The sequence below is a fragment of the Palaemon carinicauda genome, chromosome 21, assembly GCF_036898095.1.
Source record: "Palaemon carinicauda isolate YSFRI2023 chromosome 21, ASM3689809v2, whole genome shotgun sequence".
NCBI lineage: Eukaryota > Metazoa > Arthropoda > Malacostraca > Decapoda > Palaemonidae > Palaemon > Palaemon carinicauda.
The window spans coordinates 116,429,072-116,449,071 of NC_090745.1; the positions used below are offsets into that span (position 1 = coordinate 116,429,072).

Here is a 20,000-nt window from a genome sequence, read left to right on the forward strand (position 1 = left end):
GAGTCTAAGCAGCATTGAGAAAGTGACAGGGTACGTGAAGATCTTCCGGTCGAACGTCACCTCCTTGAACTTCTTGCGAAGTCTGAAGACGATCGGAGGAGAGGTCTTCATCAGGGGCAAGTAAGTGCTGGTCGAGAGAGAGAGAGAGAGAGAGAGAGAGAGAGAGAGAGAGAGAGAGAGAGAGAGAGAGAGAGAGAGAGAGAGAGAGAGAGAATAATTTCTATTGATTTAAAAAAAATGGGTAAATCTTGTCTCTGAACTATGAGGTAAAAGATACTAAACGTTGAGAGAGAGAGAGAGAGAGAGAGAGAGAGAGAGAGAGAGAGAGAGAGAGAGAGAGAGAGAGGAGAGAGAGAGAGAGAGAGAGAGACAGAGAAAGAGAGAGAGAATAATTTCTATTGATTTAAAAAAATTGGGTAAACCTTGTAACTGAACTACTGTGTGAGGTTAAAAGATAATAAATGTTGAGAGAGAGAGAGAGAGAGAGAGAGAGAGAGAGAGAGAGAGAGAGAGAGAGAGAGAGAGAGAGAGAGAGAGAGAGAAGATGATCTTGGTTGATTTATAATAATTGGGGATATATTGTAGTTGAACTATGAGGTATAAGTTAAAAATATGTTGGACAGCAAGAGAGAGAGAGAGAGAGAGAGAGAGAGAGAGAGAGAGAGAGAGAGAGAGAGAGAGAGAGAGAGAGAGAGAGAGAGAATAATTTCAATTGATTTATAAACATTGGGGAAACTTTGTAATTGAACGATGAAGTAAATATTAAAGAAAATATTGGACAGAACGATGGAAGAAAGGAAGCAAGAGAGAGAGAGAGAGAGAGAGAGAGAGAGAGAGAGAGAGAGAGAGAGAGAGAGAGAGAGAGAAATATTCAATATCTTTTCTCGAGGTCGTTGGAGTCCGTCCACCATTAAATTGAATTTTTTTTTATTTTTCCAAAATTGTTATTTCTAATTACTTTCACTATACAAGTGCTGTATAAAAAAATATATTGCTTGCAAACTGTGGAGACAGGTACAAGTGGTAAAAAGGTCAGAGTGTTTTGGAGAAAAGGAGTCTTGATATTTGGGGAAGAAAATGGGTACGAGTTATGTGTCAGACATTCTCCTGACGAGACCTAAAAAGGTCTCGTCATGGGAGGCAGCTTTTGGCCATTAATGTTTTATTCACAATTTGTAAATAAACATTGCCAATAGCCGTGTATTCATGCTAGAGAGACAACACACACACACACACACACACGCACACACACACGCACACACACACATATATAAATATATATATATATATATATATATATATATATATATATATATATATATATATATATATATATATATATATATATATATTATGTGTGTATACATATACATAATATAAATTATATATATATATATATATATATATATATATACATATATATGTATATATATATTATATATATATACACATATATACACCTATATATATATATATAGAGAGAGAGAGAGAGAGAGAGAGAGAGAGAGAGAGAGAGAGAGAGAGAGAGAGAGAGAGAGAGAGAGAGAGAGAGAGATCTTATATAATAAATAGAGAATATAAGACCCCATGTACACCACATCTACCATTTATTATTATCATTATTGTTATCATTATTATTACTATTATCATCGCCTTCAATAATACTACAAGAGGAATAGAATCTAAAAAATGTTCTTTGTAGTGCAATCAATAAAAGAGAAATTACGTGTCCTTGTCATAAGTAAATATTTGAGTAACTCGGAAATTTTATCACTAAAATTTTTTGTATTATCATTGATTAACATACCAAGACCGTTTTTCCAGCTATTCTCTGGAAATACTGGACAACGCCAATCTCCAGAGCCTCTGGGACTGGCCGCAGAGGGATCCAGAATTCACCATCGAAATGGGCAAAGTCTTCGCCCAGTCAAACCCAAAATTATGTTTAAAGCATATTCATACACTTATCGACAAAACAAACATCGGGGAACCTTCAGAAACTGATGTTTCACTGACGTCGAACGGTGATAAAGTTCCATGTAAGTATTATTATTATTTTTTGTTGTTGTTATTATTATTATTATTATTATTATTATTATTATTATTAGTAGTAGTAGTAGTAGTAGTAGTAGTAGTAGTAGTAGTAGTAGTAGTAGTAGTAGTAGTAGTAGTATTTACTAAAAAAAATACACGCTTTCCATGGACGTTTCATTTTAATGGAATGCAAAATGAACCAATGAAGCGGAGATATCAAAATTTTTATCATCATCATTATTGTTATTATTATCATTATTATTATTATCCTTATTATTAACGTTGTTGTTGTTGCTATCATTTACTATAAAAATAAACCTCTCTTATGCAAGTTTCATTCATATTATTATTATTATTATCCTTTACTCTGAAATACCATTCCAAGTTAATCCTATTTCATCCTCCTTTATAAAATCTGGCGTCAAAGAGCCAACGGTCAGACTAAAACCATTGCTTCTATCACACCCTCGCAGGTGACGTGACGCCCCTGAAGGCCCTGATACAGCGCCCACGGATGTATGGGATGCTGACGGTGGAAGTCCTTGATGCCATTCCTCCCGGGACGATTTATTTCATCTATAAAAGGGCTCCTAAAAACATATCCCTCTATGAGAGCGATGGGCCTTGTACTGACCAAGGGTATGTGGAATTTTAATTAGGATATTAATTGCATACAGATGCAATACATACATGTATGTACTATGTATGCGTGTAGAAATCTCGACAGCTGATAAGTGATGAGCATAGAATATGTTTTCATGCCAAGAATGGGAAAGCGAGAAGACTTGATTAGAGTTAGTAGTTTGAACAAGACCATTATACTAACACCAATAAAGTTTTTTAGGTTTTCTTTTCGTGGCATTTAATAAATAAACATATATATATATATATATATATATATATATATATATATATATATATATATATATATATATATGTATATATATATATATATACATATATATATGTATATATATATGTATATATACATATATATATAAATATATATATAATACATATACACAGCCGCCCCCCCACACACAAACATTATATACATATATATGTATATATATATATATATATATATATATATATATATATATATATATATATATATATATATATATATATATATACAGTATATATATGTATATATATTATATATATGCATACACACACATATATATACATATATATATATATATATATATATATATATATATATATATATATATATATATATATATATATACATATACACAGTATATATAAACAGTATATATGTGAATGTGAATGTGCGCGGTTATTGTAAGTCTCCGAGATCTGAGATAAAAACAAAACGAAAAATGACACAGACTTCCTTTTAACTGGAAAAAGTATAAGGCTCAAGGATGTAACCATATCACTAAACCTCGTTTGTTCTTATGATCCCTGTGATACAGGAAAAAAAAAATCGCTTGCTTTTAGGTTCCCGAAAATCGCGCTTTCGAATTTTATGCCCAGAATAAAATTTAGGGCGCTATAAAAATGAAGTTTCTCTGCCAGAGTTTATAGGACTTTTTGAAATGTTGCACACGGGTATGATAGAGTTACAAATGCATTAGTCAGCAAAAGTGAAAAAAAAAATACATAAAAAATTTATTCCATTTGCTGTGTGTGTGTGTGTGTGTGTGTGTGTGTAGATTGCCTTACCTTATGTAAGACAGCGGCAAGAGCCCGTGTCTTACATAAGGTAAGGCAATCTACACACACACACACAGCAAAAGGAATACATTTTTTTTATATTATTTTTTCTTTCACTCTGATTAGTTAATTATTTGATACAAATATACATGCTCTTCAGGTAATTTGATTCATAAAATAAACTCAATTTAAAAATAGATATACCTCCATACATAATTCCAAACACGTGTATATTTTTCATTCATAAAATAAACTCAATTAAAAATAGGTATACCTCCATACATAATTTCAAACACATGTATATTTTTCATTCATAAAATAAACTCAATTAAAAAGAGATATACCTCCAAACATAATTTCAAACACATGTATATTTTTCATTCATAAAATAAACTCAATTAAAAAGAGATATACCTCCATACATAATTTCAAACACATGTATATTTTTCATTCATAATATAAACTCAATTAAAAATAGATATACCTCCATACATAATTTCAAACGCATGTATATTTTTTATTCATAAAATAAACTCAATTAAAAATAGATATACCTCCATACATAATTTCAAACGCATGTATATTTTTTATTCATAAAATAAACTCAATTAAAAATAGATATACCTCCATACATATTTTCAAACGCATGTATATTTTTCATTCATAATATAAACACAATTAAAAATAGATATACCTCCATACAAAATTTTAAACGCATGTATATTTTTTATTCATAAAATAAACTCAATTAAAAATAGATATACCTCCATACATAATTTCAAACGCATGTATATTTTTCATTCATAAAATAAACTCAATTAAAAATAGATATACCTCCATGCATAATTTCAAACACGTGTATATTTTTCAATCATAAAATAAACTCAATTAAAAATAGATAAACCTCCATACATAATTTCAAACACGTATATATTTTTCATTCATAAAATAAACTCAATTAAAAATAGGTATACCTCCATACATAATTTCAAACGCATGTATATTTTTCATTCATAAAATAAACTCAATTAAAAATAGATATACCTCCATACATAATTTCAAACGCATGTATATTTTTCTTTCATAAAATAAACTCATTTAAAGGTAGGTATACTTCCATGCATAATTTCAAACGCATGTATATTTTTCACTTATTTATGCATCTGGGTCTTGTCAATATTATGAATAGTTACAACATACATACGCACATACATGCACACATAAACTCATATGCAACTAGATACAATTGTATAGAAACATGTATGCTTTCATCTTTTTATACCTTGTGCATTAACTTCATTGTGACGAGTAACAATATACATACAACCATACATGCATTACAATTGTATACATACTTACAAACGCATGTATAGTTAATTTTTTTAGGCCTTTTGCAATAACGCCATTGTAACGTGTAACAACATACATACATATGTCCATACATCTATGTAAGCGTTTGTATGCTTTAAGAACATGATAATTTAGCATATAGTATTTGGAAATCCATGGAACAGCTAAGCAACCTTTCCAGATTTAGAAAAAAAAAATAAAAATAAAAAATAAATAAATAAATAAATAAATAAAAGTTATTTTGGTAAGACAACAGAATTTTAGTGATTATAGCATTTTTTTTTTTTTTATATAAATCATCATCCTATTTAATTATCTCAATTTGAATTAAGTGATATTGTACAAGGAAAAATGGATGTATGAATTTTCCAAATACTTATTACAAGTTTGAAGAATTATCCCTTAATAACTCTCTTGCCCCATGAAGTACCACATATTATAAGATTCAAACTGAAATTATTGGCATCTGGTATTTAACAATTTTACCTCAACAAAATAATTCAAATTTTTCAATGATTTAGCATCTATTATTTCAACTTCCTCAATGACTTAGCATTCAATTTTCACAAACAATAGAAATGAATCTTGAACTCATTATCTCAACAGGCACAAGGTATCTGTACATACCATTTAAACGTTCTATCAGATCTAACCTTTACTAAACATTTGCATTGGATTAGTACCAACAATTTAAAAAAAGAGATGACCGCCAGACTAGGGTTCGAGTCCCGCTCAAACTCCTTAGTTTCTTTAGTGTCTGCAACCTCACCATCCTTGTGAACCAGGGATGAAGAATTTGGGGGAGCCTATAGGTCTACCTGCTGAGTCACCAGCAGCCATTGCTTGTCCCTCACTGTTACAAGCTAGGGTGAAGAGGAGGCTTGTTGGCTGATATGTATATATGGTCAGTCTAGGGGATTGTCCAGCTTGCTAGGGCAATGTCACTCTCCCTTGCCACTTCCATTCATAAACGGCCACAGAAAACTTTAAATCAATAAATCATAAACGGCCTTTAAACCTTAAAAATCCCTATCTGAACATTTATGAATTAGCTCTTACTATATAAAAAATTAAACATTGACTTATTTACCCTTTCAGATGGTCCACAATGGAGAAACGGATCACGGAGGGGGATACAGGGAAGATGTATCATATCATAAACTTACAACCGTTTACGCGCTACGCTGTGTACGTCAAGACGTACCCGCTGGGCACGACCGGCAAGGGTGCCCAGTCAGGTATCATGTACGCCACAACAGTACCTTTTAGTGAGTACCACATTTAATTTTGGGTTAAACGGTGCCCTTCGGGGGGTGTCAGACATTTGGGATTAGATAGTGACCTCCATTGAGAGCCAGGCCTTATCAGAGATTACCCAGTACCCTTTGGTTGGTACATACCAATACTGGGATTAAATGGTGCCCTTCAGTGACCAATACTGGGATTAAATGGTGCCCTTCAGTGGGTGTCAGACATTATTTGGGATTAAATGGTGACCTCCATTGAGAGCCAGGCCTTATCAGAGATTACCCAGTGCCCTTTGGTTGGTACATACCAATACTGGGATTAAATGGTGCCCTTCAGTGGGTGTCAGACATTATTTGTGATTAGATGGTGACCTCCATTGAGAGCCAGGCCTTATCAGAGATTACCCAGTGCCCTTTGGTTGGTACATACCAATACTGGAATTAAATGGTGCCCTTCAGTGGGTGTCAGACATTATTTGGGATTAAATGGTGACCTCCATTGAGAGCCAGGCCTTATCAGAGATTACCCAGTGCCCTTTGGTTGGTACATACCAATACTGAGATTAAATGGTGCCCTTCAGTGGGTGTCAGACATTATTTGGGATTAAATAGTGACCTCCATTGAGAGCCAGGCCTTATCAGAGATTACCCAGTGCCTTTTGGTTGGTACATACCAATACTGGGATTAGATGGTGCCCTTCAGTGGGTGTCAGACATTATTTGGGATTAGATGATGACCTCCATTGAGATCCAGGCCTTATCAGAGATTACCCAGTGCCCTTTGGTGGGTACATACCAATACTGGGATTAGATGGTGCCCTTCAGTGGGTACTAGCTTATTAGGATGAAGTGGGTACCACCTTATTAGGACTGAGTGGTGTCCTGCAGTACTGGGATTAGATGGCCTTCAGTGGGTACTAGCTTATTAGGATGAAGTGGGTACCACCTTATTAGGAGTAAGTGGTGTCCTGCAGTATCAGAACATATTGCAGATTAAACAGAGTCCTTCATTACCAAAACACATTTGGAGTCAGGTTATAAAGAAACCTTATTGGCGATTGGACTGTGCTTTAGTGAGTATGAGACCTTAATTTGAGCTATATAGTGACCTTAAATGAGTATTAGACCTTAATAATAATCAGATGGCGCCCTTCAGTGAACACTCATTTTGTCCAAGTGTCGGTTTCCTGTACTGGTCAGGAATGTAAGGGTTAAGGAGAGCATCGAGTCTTTGGCCAGTTGGTAATTCGGTGTAGGACACTGGCTGATGATAGGGCGAAGGATATTATGTTGGCTAACTAGAAATAAGAACTCTAGAATTATTCCTGATTCAGCCTAGAAAATTGGGAATTAAAACTCCAAAACTTCCCATTTTTTAGTCTGACAAAATATAATTCAAAAGCTCTAGATAACTTTTATTTTTGTCTGAAAAGTTGTCAATGACAACTCTAACATCATTCTTGTTTTAATCATTACCAATTACTGCACCATGGCTTTCAGCAACTTGGATTAGAATTCTCTGGCTTGGAGGTACACTTGGCCATGCTGTTCTATCTCATTTCTCTACTTGCTTTTTTCTATTAGGTTTTTTTTTTGAAATTTTTATAGTTTATATGTGACGGATCTGATTTAATATTGTTACTATTCTTAAAATATTTTATTTTGATTGTTTATTCTTGTCTTGTAGTTCATCTATTTCCTTATTTCCTTTTCTCACTGGGCTATTATTCCCAGTTGGAGCCCTTGGGCTTATAGCATCTTGCATTTCCAACTTGGGTTAGCTTATACTACAACTAATAAAAATAAAAACTAGAATGCTTTTTTTTTTTTTTGCCTGGTTGATTATTAATAACAGTTGTAGAATTAATCCTGTTTTACGTCTGGTAAATGGACAATTAAAAATCCAAAAATATCACCGAATTATTCATCTAAGAATATTATTAATATATAGAGCTTTAAAACTACCGACTTCCTAGACACTGGGAAAAGACAGAAATTATTTGTTGAAAGTTTTAGAGGAAGTACTGAAAATTACAAGGTTGATCATGCTAAGTATTCCAGTATTGATACTGAGGTCTAAAGAAAATCCAGGGATGACTGGACAGAATATCTAGATAAGGAAAGCAGAATGCATGACTGGAGAGAATATTTAAATAAGGAAAGCAGAATGCATGACTGGAGAGAATATTTAAATAAGGAAAGCAGAATGCATATTATGTGTTTATATTAGATTTATGTTAGCCTTTGGTGAAATATCATTAGCGCTCTCATTGATAAATTAGAAATTAGATTTACAGGTTTTATTCTTATTCATAGCTCTGGAATATTTCCCGTGCGAGTCTAAGTTTGGTAGTTTTAGTCATTTAGAAATTTTAAAATAAAGTTTTTAATAATTTTTTTATTAATTTCATTGTATATCTGTTACATTAAAAATAACTTGTCTTCAACTTCTTTTTTGTTACATCTTTTCAAATTTCTTGATTCATAACTATACTGTATTATTTATGAATTCACTGTAAGCCATTTATAACGAATTTTCAAGATTGTCTCTCGAGAATAATTGAAATAATTTTCGCTGATAATTTTTTCACTAAAGAAAGTGAGTTTCCAGAATTCATCTTTTTTTTATTTTTTTCTATTTCCTTTCCCTTTCTTTCTTAAATGTTTTATTCATGGTAGACGTGGGACTCCATGAGAAATCTGACTGCTTACTCCCCAGCCAACAAGCTACGAAAAAAAAAAAAAAAAAAAAAAAAAAAAAAAAAAAAAAAAAAAAACTATTCAACAACGCTATCAGCCATTCCGCTATTGAATTCATGCCGAAAAAATCACATTTTCTGAAATACATACACAACACGTTACTCCGCTCTTTTTTTTATTGTTGTTTCTTTTTCCATTGATATCAAAATTCCTTGATAACTACAAGTAAACGGTTTTCGTTGGTTTTCATACCATTAAAGCTGATATATCACATGTTTTAAAATATCTTGATTAAAGTTTAACGCAATATATCACATGTTTAAAAGTGTTTTGATTAAAGTTTAACGCAATTAACAAATGTAACATCGCTGTTATAAATATTTTAACTAATTTCCTTCATTGTAAAAATCATGAATAACTTGTGAGAAATTTGGCAAAAATAAATTTAGATACTGTGCTTTTTCATTACACCGTATAATATATTTTCTGTGAATTTAAAGAAAAAAAAACTGTCATATTAAGCGCGAATAGTATTCATTACTCATGACATCTGAATAACCAGTGAATAACTTATAAGAATTAAAAAGTTTAATGATTATTAACATAACGCATCAGTCACATAATAATCAGTAACTGGTATTAAGTGTACTCATTTGGCTACATTAATTAAACATATCAAAACGTACTACTTTAGCTAGTATTTTCCTTCTATAGTCAAGTCTTTTCCTGCTCGCTGATTGGTTAGACAAGATAATTCTAACCAATCAGGTAGCAGGAAACTTTTTCCGAGCTAAAAGGGCACCTAGGCGAGCCGGTGCAAATGCGTCTCATTAAAAAAAAAAATTGACTAAAGTAATCACTAAACATTTTAGTCCAAGAACATTTTAAATGTTTAAATCCAATCAAGAATGGCAGAGGCCAGGAACAGTGACAGTGCCCTAGCTAAAAGGAAAATGCCCTAGAGACTGACCATATATACATATGATCAGCGTCCAAGCCCCCTCTCCACCCAAGCTAGGACCAGGAAGGGCCAGGCAATGGCTGCTTATGACTTAACAGGTAAACCTATAGGCCTTCGCAAGGATGATGAGGTGCTAGACACTACAACAAACTATTGAGCTTCAGCGTAACTGGAAACCCAGTCCTGCAGAACGCCAGGCAGGGACGTTTCCAATAAGCCACCACAATCCAAAAAAGTATGGTCCCTCTATACATACATATTCATACGTATATATACATATACATATATACCCATGCACGGACGCATATATATATATATATATATATATATATATATATATATATATATATATATATATATAAATATAAATATAAATATATACATATAAATATATATACATATAAATGTATATACATATAAATATATATATATATATATATATATATATATATATATATATATATATATATATATATATACAGTATATATATACACACAAAAATAACAAATAGCCGTTTCTAGTCCACTGCAGGACAAAAGGCCTCAGACATGTGCTTAATCATGCCTGGGGTCTGGCCATTTTCATTACCAAGTTGGTCAATGTGGATTGGTGGTGGTGGGAGACTTTAGTCTGATCGCTCACAGTAAACCAACCTAGTTTGGGTGGCTATGACTAATATAGCTTTGCTGATCATATACAAAACCTTCCATCACGTTACCTTAAGGTATTCCAACTCAGAAAGAGATAATATATATATATATATATATATATATATATATATATATATATATATATATATGTATATATATATATATATATATATATATATATATATATACACATAAATATATATAAAACTATATATATATATATATATATATATATATGTATGTATGTATGTATATATAAATATATATATATATATATATATATATATATATATATATATATATATATATATATATATATATGCGTATAACAATCTTAACAAGACTCGTGTGAGGCATTCAATACAAAACCAAGTGACTCTCTCCGCCAGCAATCGGCCCCCCCCCCCCCTCACCTTTCAAAATCAAATAATTCAATGACCAATATCAATCGTATTGAGTGAGCACCTTATAACATATTCAGTAATCATTACTTCACGTGCTAATGAGATGCCACCTTAGCAGGAGTTCATTGGCCATTACGTATCGTCTGACCTTGGCCATTACGTCTGTAATCGTCTGACCTTGGCCATTACATAACGTAATCGTCTGATCCTTAGCCATTATGTAATGCAATTGTCTGACCCTTGGCCATTACGTAATGTAATCGTCTGACCCGTGGACATTACGTAGTGTAATCGTCTGACCCTTGGCCATTACGTAGTGTTATCGTGTAACCCTTGGCCATTACGTAATGTAATCATCTGACCCTTGGCCATTACGTAATGTGATCGTCTGACCTTGGCTATTACGTAATGTAATCGTCTGACCTTGGCCATTACATAATGTAATCGTCTGACCCTTGGCCATTACGTAATGTAATCGTCTGACCCTTGGCCATTACGTAATGTAATCGTCTGATCCTTGCTCGTTACGTAATGTACTCATCTGACACTTGGCCATTATGTTATGTAATCGTCTAACCCTTGGCCATTACGTAGTATAATCATGTAACCCTTGGCCATTATGTAATGTAATCGTCTGACCCTTGGCCATTACGTAATGTAATCATCTGACCTTGGTCATTACGTAATGTAATCGTCTGACCCTTGGACATTATGTAATGTAATCGTCTGACCCTTGGACATTATGTAATGTAATCGTCTAATCCTTGGCCATTACGTAATGTAATCGTCTAGCCCTTGACCATTACGCAATGTAATCGTCTGACCCTTGGTCACTCTGTAAAGTAATTGTCTGACCCGTGGCCATTACGTAATACAATCGTCTGACTTGACCTTTACATAATATAATCGTCCGAACCTTGGTCATTACGTCATGTAATCGTCTGTCCCTTGCCCATTACATAATGTAATCGTCTGACCTTGGCCATTACGTAATGTAATCGTCTGACCCTCACCTGGTATTACTGAGCCTTAACATAACGAATTGAAGTATCCTGCTCATTGAAGTCAGCAATTCGTCCATTAATATATTACTTGTTATAACTAATTATAAGTATATTACTAGTTATAACAAGAAAAGAAATTTTATAGAGCACATAACTTCGCCCATATCATGTTGTATATCACAAGATAGGCAACTTAATTATGCACATTTTGGCATAAGTTTTATACAAATCAGATAAAAATTGACTATGATACAGCAAAACAGATTTTTTTTTTTTTTTTACTTTTTCCTGACCTTGACCTTTGACCCAATCACTCCCAAAATCTAATCAAATTGCCCTTGGATCATGGCCAATCATCCCACCAAATTTCATAAGTGAAACAAATATACAAACTTAAATAAACAAATAAACACACTATCAAAACATATCCTTCGCAACGAAGTTGGCGAAGGTAATAACAAAATGTACTATTATGACTTGATTCTAGAACGTGTTCTGCCAGCATTGCACATCACGCAAGTTGACACCACAGTCAATAATGACAAAATATACTGGAGATGCTCAAAGTTGAATGTGCAAAGGAGTCCTTACTTAGCATGATCGTGTGAGCTACCACGCAAGGTAGTTTTCATTTCATAAGATTAATAATAATTTAATAATAATAATAATAATTTAATAATAATAATAATAATAACAATAATAATAACAATTTAATAATTTTAATAATAACAATAATGATAATAATAATAATAATAATGATAATAAATAATAATAACAACAATAATAATAATAATAATAATAATAATAATCGATAATAAAAACAATAAATAGTAATAATAATAATAATAATAATAATAATAATAATAGTAATCTATGAAACACCACTAAAACACCGGTCACTCCCAGTAGTCATTACATACTGTATTTAAACCAAAACTTACTAATAAGTCGTTTCATTGTTCACAAAATTATAACTCGTTGAAAAAAAAAAAAAAAGTATTTCGCATCAAATTAATAATTAGTCGTATGGAAGACTAAAAGGCTGTCAGGATTCATCATAAAAAGCACTTGTGCGGTTTCAATATCAAATTGCGTCCAGTAATTATTATATAACACATTCGTGTGATACTGTATTGAAACGCAAATGTAAAACATTGCATAAGGCAATGAAAAAAGGCTTTCAAGGCCGCTCATGAAGTGCAGAGCCAAGGGACAGTGACATTGTCCTATCAAGCAGGACAATGCCCTAGAGGCTCACCATATATAGATATATATATATATATATATATATATATATATATATATATATATATATATATATATATATATATATATATATATATGCAGAAGAACCACAGGGAAAATGAAAATACGAAATATACGATTAAGTCCTGACTAGTTTCGTAATACTTCTTCAGAGGACTGAAACTAGTCAGGACTTAATCGTATATTTCGTATTTTCATTTTCCCTGTGGTTTTTCTGCATCTGAGCATCACGTTTTCCTGTGATTTTTACGCATGTATATATATATATATATATATATATATATATATATATATATATATATATATATATATATATATATATATATACATTTTTTTTTTTCATACACAAAAAAAATGTATATATATATATATATATATATATATATATATATATATATATATATATATATATATATATATATATATATATATATATATATATATATATACATTTTTTTTGTGTATGAAAAAAAAAAAATGTATATATATATATATATATATATATATATATATATATATATATATATATATATATAACATCAAGAACTAGAAGCCAACTCCAAGCAGCTGAAATGAAAGCCTTAAGACTCATAAAAGGTGTGACAAGACTGGATAGACTACGAAATGAAGATATTAGAAGAGAACTGGGAGTGGAGGGGATTCTGGATTTTGTGGAGAGAGGACAGCTTAGATGGTTTGGACATGTCAAAAGAATGGAGGAAGAGCGATATCCTGTAAGGTTTTTGGAATGGACACCAGAAGGAAGGAGACCGGTAGGAAGACCAAAACTGAGATGGCTACAAAACATAGAGAGAGGAGTAGAGAGGAGAGGCTTCAGTTTGCGAGAAGTTGATGAGATGAGGCTCTATGAGGATCGCCAAGAATGGAGACAGTTCTTGAAGCAGGACGACTGACAGGCCTGGAGGCCTACCTGGCGTCTGGTGAGAAAGGTGAGAAAGATATATATACATATATATATGATCAGCGTCCATGCCCCCTCTTCACCCAAGCTTGGACCAAGGAAGACCAGGCAATGGCTACTGATGACTCAGCAGATAGAGCTATAGGCTCCCTAAAACCCCCCAAATCCTTAGCTCACAAGGATGGTGAGGTTGCAGCAACCAAAGAAACTAACGAGTTTGAACGGGACTCGAACCCCAGCCCGGCGTTCACCAGTCAGGGACGTTATTACATAGGCCACTACTATAAAAAGACACTTATATTATTACATAGTATAAAGAAATTTGTGTTTACGTATATTCATCATCATAAATGTTTAAGTACATAAGCATTCCTAGCGTTGAATTAAGAACATTGCTGCAAAGCGTACATTTGTAATATAACCGTGAAATATGTTTAAATGTATTTAATAGCCTTTGGTAAACGCAACGCTTATAATGCCTTTAGTAAAGTTTACAAAAATTATTCATTATTAACCTTCTAAAATGTACTCGTTAAATATCACAAAACTTGAAACAATTAAAATTCCAACAATCCTCACTGTTATTATTATTATTATTATTATTATTATTATTATTATTATTATTATTAGCTAAGCTACAACCCTAGTTGGAAAAGCAAAATTCTATGAGCCCTAAGGCTCTAATAGGGAAAATAGCCCAGTGAGGAAAGAACACAAGAAGATAAACGATATGAAAAATAATGAGCAATTAAAATAAAATATTTTAAAAACAGTAACAACATCAAAACAGATCTTTCTTATATAGACTATTAAAAAAACTTATGTCAGCTTGTTCAACATTTGCTACAAGTTTGAACTTTTGATGTTCTATCGATCCAACTACCCGATTAGGAAGATCATTCTAAAACATGGTCACAGCTGGAATAAAACTTCTAGAATACTGTGTAGTATTGAGCCTCATGATGAAGAAAGCATGACTGTAGAACGAATTAGTTTCAAACTTCATAAAAAATCCAAGCAATAATCTTTAAAAAACCCGACATCTTAAGTAATCTCTCCGAAATACATTACTGAAAGATCACGTTTGTAATACATCTCCCTGGGTGGAGTCTACCCCTTCAATACATGCGGTAATTAAAATGTATTGTTCTGCAAATAAATTCCCGAGGAATTTTCCATTTAAACGAAAAAGGCAAAAAAAGGAAAACGTTTAAATTCAGAGTATTTTCTCTTCCAAAGAGGAAAAGAGGATCACAGTTCGAAATGTAAACTCCTTTTGTACTACATTGTTTCAATTGGTATGCGAACGGATTTATTTGAGTAGAATTCTCACAGCTTTTTGTGAGGGCGCAAGCGTATACACGTATGATATATGTATATCAGGATCCAGAGAAGAATACATTTATACACAGTATATATATATATATATATATATATATATATATATATATATATATATATATATATATATATATATATATATATATATACATACACACAAATATATGCATATATATGTGTGTATATATAAATAAATATATATATATATATATATATATATATATATATATATATATATATATATACACACATATATATACAGTATATATATATATATATATATATATATATATATATATATATATATATATATATATATATATATATATGCATATATGTGTAAATATATATATATATATATATATATATATATATATATATATATATATATATATAAATATATACAATATATATATATACATTATACATATATATATATATATATATATATATATATATATATATTTATTTAATCATGACAATATTGGTAAAAATTATAATAAATCAATTTACCATAACTTCCATTGAATAAAACATGAAGATAAGAGTACAATGAAATTGTGAACTACGCAAACTAAAAGTCAATAAAACTGTTAAAGGGAGGGGGAAAGCAGATAATGGAAAAAATCCCATTGAAGGGAGACAACAGATAATAATAAAAATAAAAAGCAAAAAAAAAAAAAAAAGGGAGGAACTGAAGCAGGGCCAACTTAAAAAAAGATCAAAGAATAAAGAACAGGAGAATGAGTAAAAGGGAATAAGAAAAGTAGGCGATAAATCTTTTATAGGACGTAAAATTGTTATTCTTGAAAGGCGTAATTATTATTTTGCTTATTTCATTTAAAAGAATATCAATAAGTTTTTTTTATTATACTTTGAATGTTTTTCTCTCCCTCTCTCTTTTCTAAATTAATTGGACAGTTTCTCTTTATTTCTTTTAATGTTCACTGTTTATATAAGACCAAGCCCTTTTATAATATAAAGCTGATTTGCCTTCCATTATTTTCATGTTCACCGTTTATATAGACCAAGCCCTTTTATAATATAAAGCTGATTTGACTTAAATCATTCTTATGTTCACTGTTTATATAAGACCAAGTCCTTTTTATAATATAAAGCTGATTTGCCTTCAATTATTTTCATGTTCACTGTTTATATAAGACCAAGCTCTTTTATAATATAAAGCTGATTTGCCTTCAATTATTTTCATGTTCACTGTTTATATAAGACCAAGTCCTTTTTATAATATAAAGCTGATTATGTCGTAATGATGAACGGAAAGTAATTATAGTTTTTCATAACCTTTAGAAAGCTAAAATCTCCAAAAAAATAGTCGTATCGATCCTCCATTCAAAGCCAGAGAGGCCTTTAAATCCTTCACGAAAGTTCAAATGAGGAAAATATAAGACATGAATATTTTGAAAGAGAAAATTGAAGTCTCCAGAACAGTCTTTTATAGATTACACTATTTAAAAAACAGGCGAAAATCGCGGTTTATTTGACATATCGTTCAGCTCACTGACCATACAAATAACTATCATGACAAGCAGCTGTGACGGCCGAGAGAAAGGTTATGACTCAAAGGCAGGATGCAATCAACTGAGTAACTTTATTAAAGAACACTCTCCTTTATATACAAAACCTCAAGGCAACAGGAAAATACATGTTCGAGAGAATGACAATGTTACATAGGCGACACGCAGACATGTCTATTCTGGTTCTTTTTAGCGCGAGGGAAGAGCGCAGATACAAGCATAATATATACAAAATAATTTATGTACGATCGTGTGACACACGGTTGGTACACAGCCTACACCTCGAAAACCTTGAAACGCTAAAACCATCTTCTTCTCCTCCTCCACAGACCCAACCAACCCCGTAGGACTCAAGTGGGAGTCCCGAGACAGCAGTAGTCTGGACATTTGGTGGGATCCTCCCAGACATCCCAATGGGATTATCGACCATTACATGGTCAACCTCACATTGCTCAAAGAAGTCCCAAAGGTCCCGCCAGATCTTAAGTTTTGCGATGGTGAAAGTAAGTTTATCGTAAGTTTGTCTTGTTATGTAAAAGTCGTGTTATTGGCTTTTGGTAAATGGAGTGCTCTGAAGTCTAGGATACTCAATGGCCATATATATGTATATTGCTTAATCATTATAAGCTTCAATATCATATTTTTGTGCGAATATATATATATATATATATATATATATATATGAGTGTGTGTGAGTATATATAAATATAAATATATCTATATACACACATATATATGTCCATCTATCTATCTATCTATCTATCTATATATATATATATATATATATAATATATATATATATATATATATATATATATATATATATATATATATATAAATGAATGTATATGCGTATCTATGTATAAATATATAAAAGGTATATATACATATGTATATATATATATATATATATATATATATATATATATATATATATACGTATATATATACATATATATATTTACCACCATTACCTATAACAGCCAGGCCCTACATCGACAACAAGATGAGCCTCAGAAGAAAATCGGGAAAGCCCATGGATTCCAGCTGGGCGTCGCATTTACCTTGGGAGGAGGAAGAGGGGATGAAAAAGGGCAAGGCGTATCACGAAGGAGGCAATGGCGAGACGTGCAAGGCCAGCGCGACGCCCTCCTGCTGCGCCTGCAGGGGGTCCAGCACCGAGGCCTTGGGCGACCAGGAGGTCATTGGACAGATCCAGTTCGAGGATTTCATCATGGATAACATCTACGTCAAGAAGTAAGATGTGAAGGGGATCGATTGCTTACGATGCCCTAAATGGCGATTTGATTGTATTATTTCTATTTCCATTATTACTAATTATGCATTATTCATTTTTTACAAGTGTAGAATTAAAAGGATGACTATTCTTAGCATTCATTATGAATTATTTATAATTTAAATGAATGCTAAAAATAGTCATCATTTTAATTATATGCTTGTAACAAATGAATAATGCATAATTATTGATTATAGCAGTGTTTCTATTTCCATTATTACTAATTATGCATTATTCATTTGTTACAAGTATAGAATTAAAAAGGTGACTGTTCTTAGCATTCATTATGAATTATCTATAATTCATAATGAATGCTAAGAATAGTCACCATTTTAGTTATATGCTTGTGACAAGTGAATAATGCATAATTATTAATAAAGAAAATACAAATAATGATATAATCAATAATCATGCATTATTCATTTGTTACAAGTATAGAATTAAAATGGTGCCTGTTCTTAGCATTCATTATGAATTATAAATAATTCATAATGAATGCTAAGAATAGTCACCATTTTAGTGATATACTTGTAACAAATGGATAACGCATAATTAATGAAAAAAAAAAAATACAAATAATGATATAATCGATAATTATGCATTATTCATTTGTTACAAGTATATAACTAAAATGGTGCCTGTTCTTAGCATTTATCCTGAATTATTTATATTCATAATGAATGCTAAAAATAGTCACCATTTTAGTGAAATAATTGTAACAAATGGATATTGCATAACTAAAAAAAAATACAAATAATTATATAATAGATAATTATGCATTATTCATTTGTTACAAGTATATAACTAAAATGATGACTATTCTTAGCATTCATTATGAATTAATTAGTAGCTTAACTCTATGAACACGAGTTCAAATCCCTTGTTTGCAAGTAAAGTAGCTTCAACGATTTTCACTCGTTTACCTTACGTCCCTCCACAAGAGTTTCCACCACGCGTATTCGCCGAGACACAACCTACTCCTACCACGACGAGGACCTCGAGTTCGAAAATGGCCTACAGCTGGAGTACGGGAGCCCCTGGAGACCAGCGAGTGAGGATAATGACTGGCGCAGAAGACGAAGCCCTGATGGAATCCCCGCCGAGGAAAGACTAAACGCCCTTCGGGAGGCGTCCAGCGGAAATATATCAAGTGATGATCCGTTTTCCACCTACCAGAATCAGACTGAGGCTGTTCATGTCTTCCCTACGGATAAGGGCATCGTGGAGAGGTACACAGACCATAACGAGAATCTTACGATGTTCGAAGAGGTAGATCCTGAGAATAGTAAGTTCATGCGTGCATCGTTCTCCAAATTAGTAATTGTATTCTTGATTAATGCTTTTTATACATCAGTAAACTTATCAAGGTCAGGTACGAACAGACCAATAAAATTATTTCTTTATTTTTTTAGGTCAAAGATCTTCATTTAGGTATCATAACACCCTCATTTAATCTAATTCACCGAGAAGAAAGTAATGGAGAATTCCGAAAGAGTGGGAAGAAAGTAATTGAGAATGCTGAAAAAGTGGGAAGAAAGTAATGTAGAATGCAGAAAAAGTGGGAAGAAAGTAGTGAAGAATGCAGAAAAAGTGGGAAGAAAGTAA

General features: G+C 31.9%; 1 protein-coding gene across 1 annotated transcript in view; it reads left to right on the plus strand.

Moving 5' to 3' along the window:
- LOC137615429 (insulin-like peptide receptor) overlaps positions 1–20,000 on the plus strand; it is a 422,698-nt gene that overhangs the window by 364,280 nt on the left and 38,418 nt on the right. Inside the window, 7 exon segments of the mRNA XM_068345299.1 lie at positions 1–120; positions 1,825–2,039; positions 2,508–2,673; positions 6,166–6,335; positions 17,428–17,601; positions 18,082–18,355; positions 19,337–19,680. The exon segment at positions 1–120 is cut by the window's left edge and continues 25 nt beyond it. Of these exon segments, the coding sequence (XP_068201400.1) occupies positions 1–120; positions 1,825–2,039; positions 2,508–2,673; positions 6,166–6,335; positions 17,428–17,601; positions 18,082–18,355; positions 19,337–19,680 (1,463 nt within the window).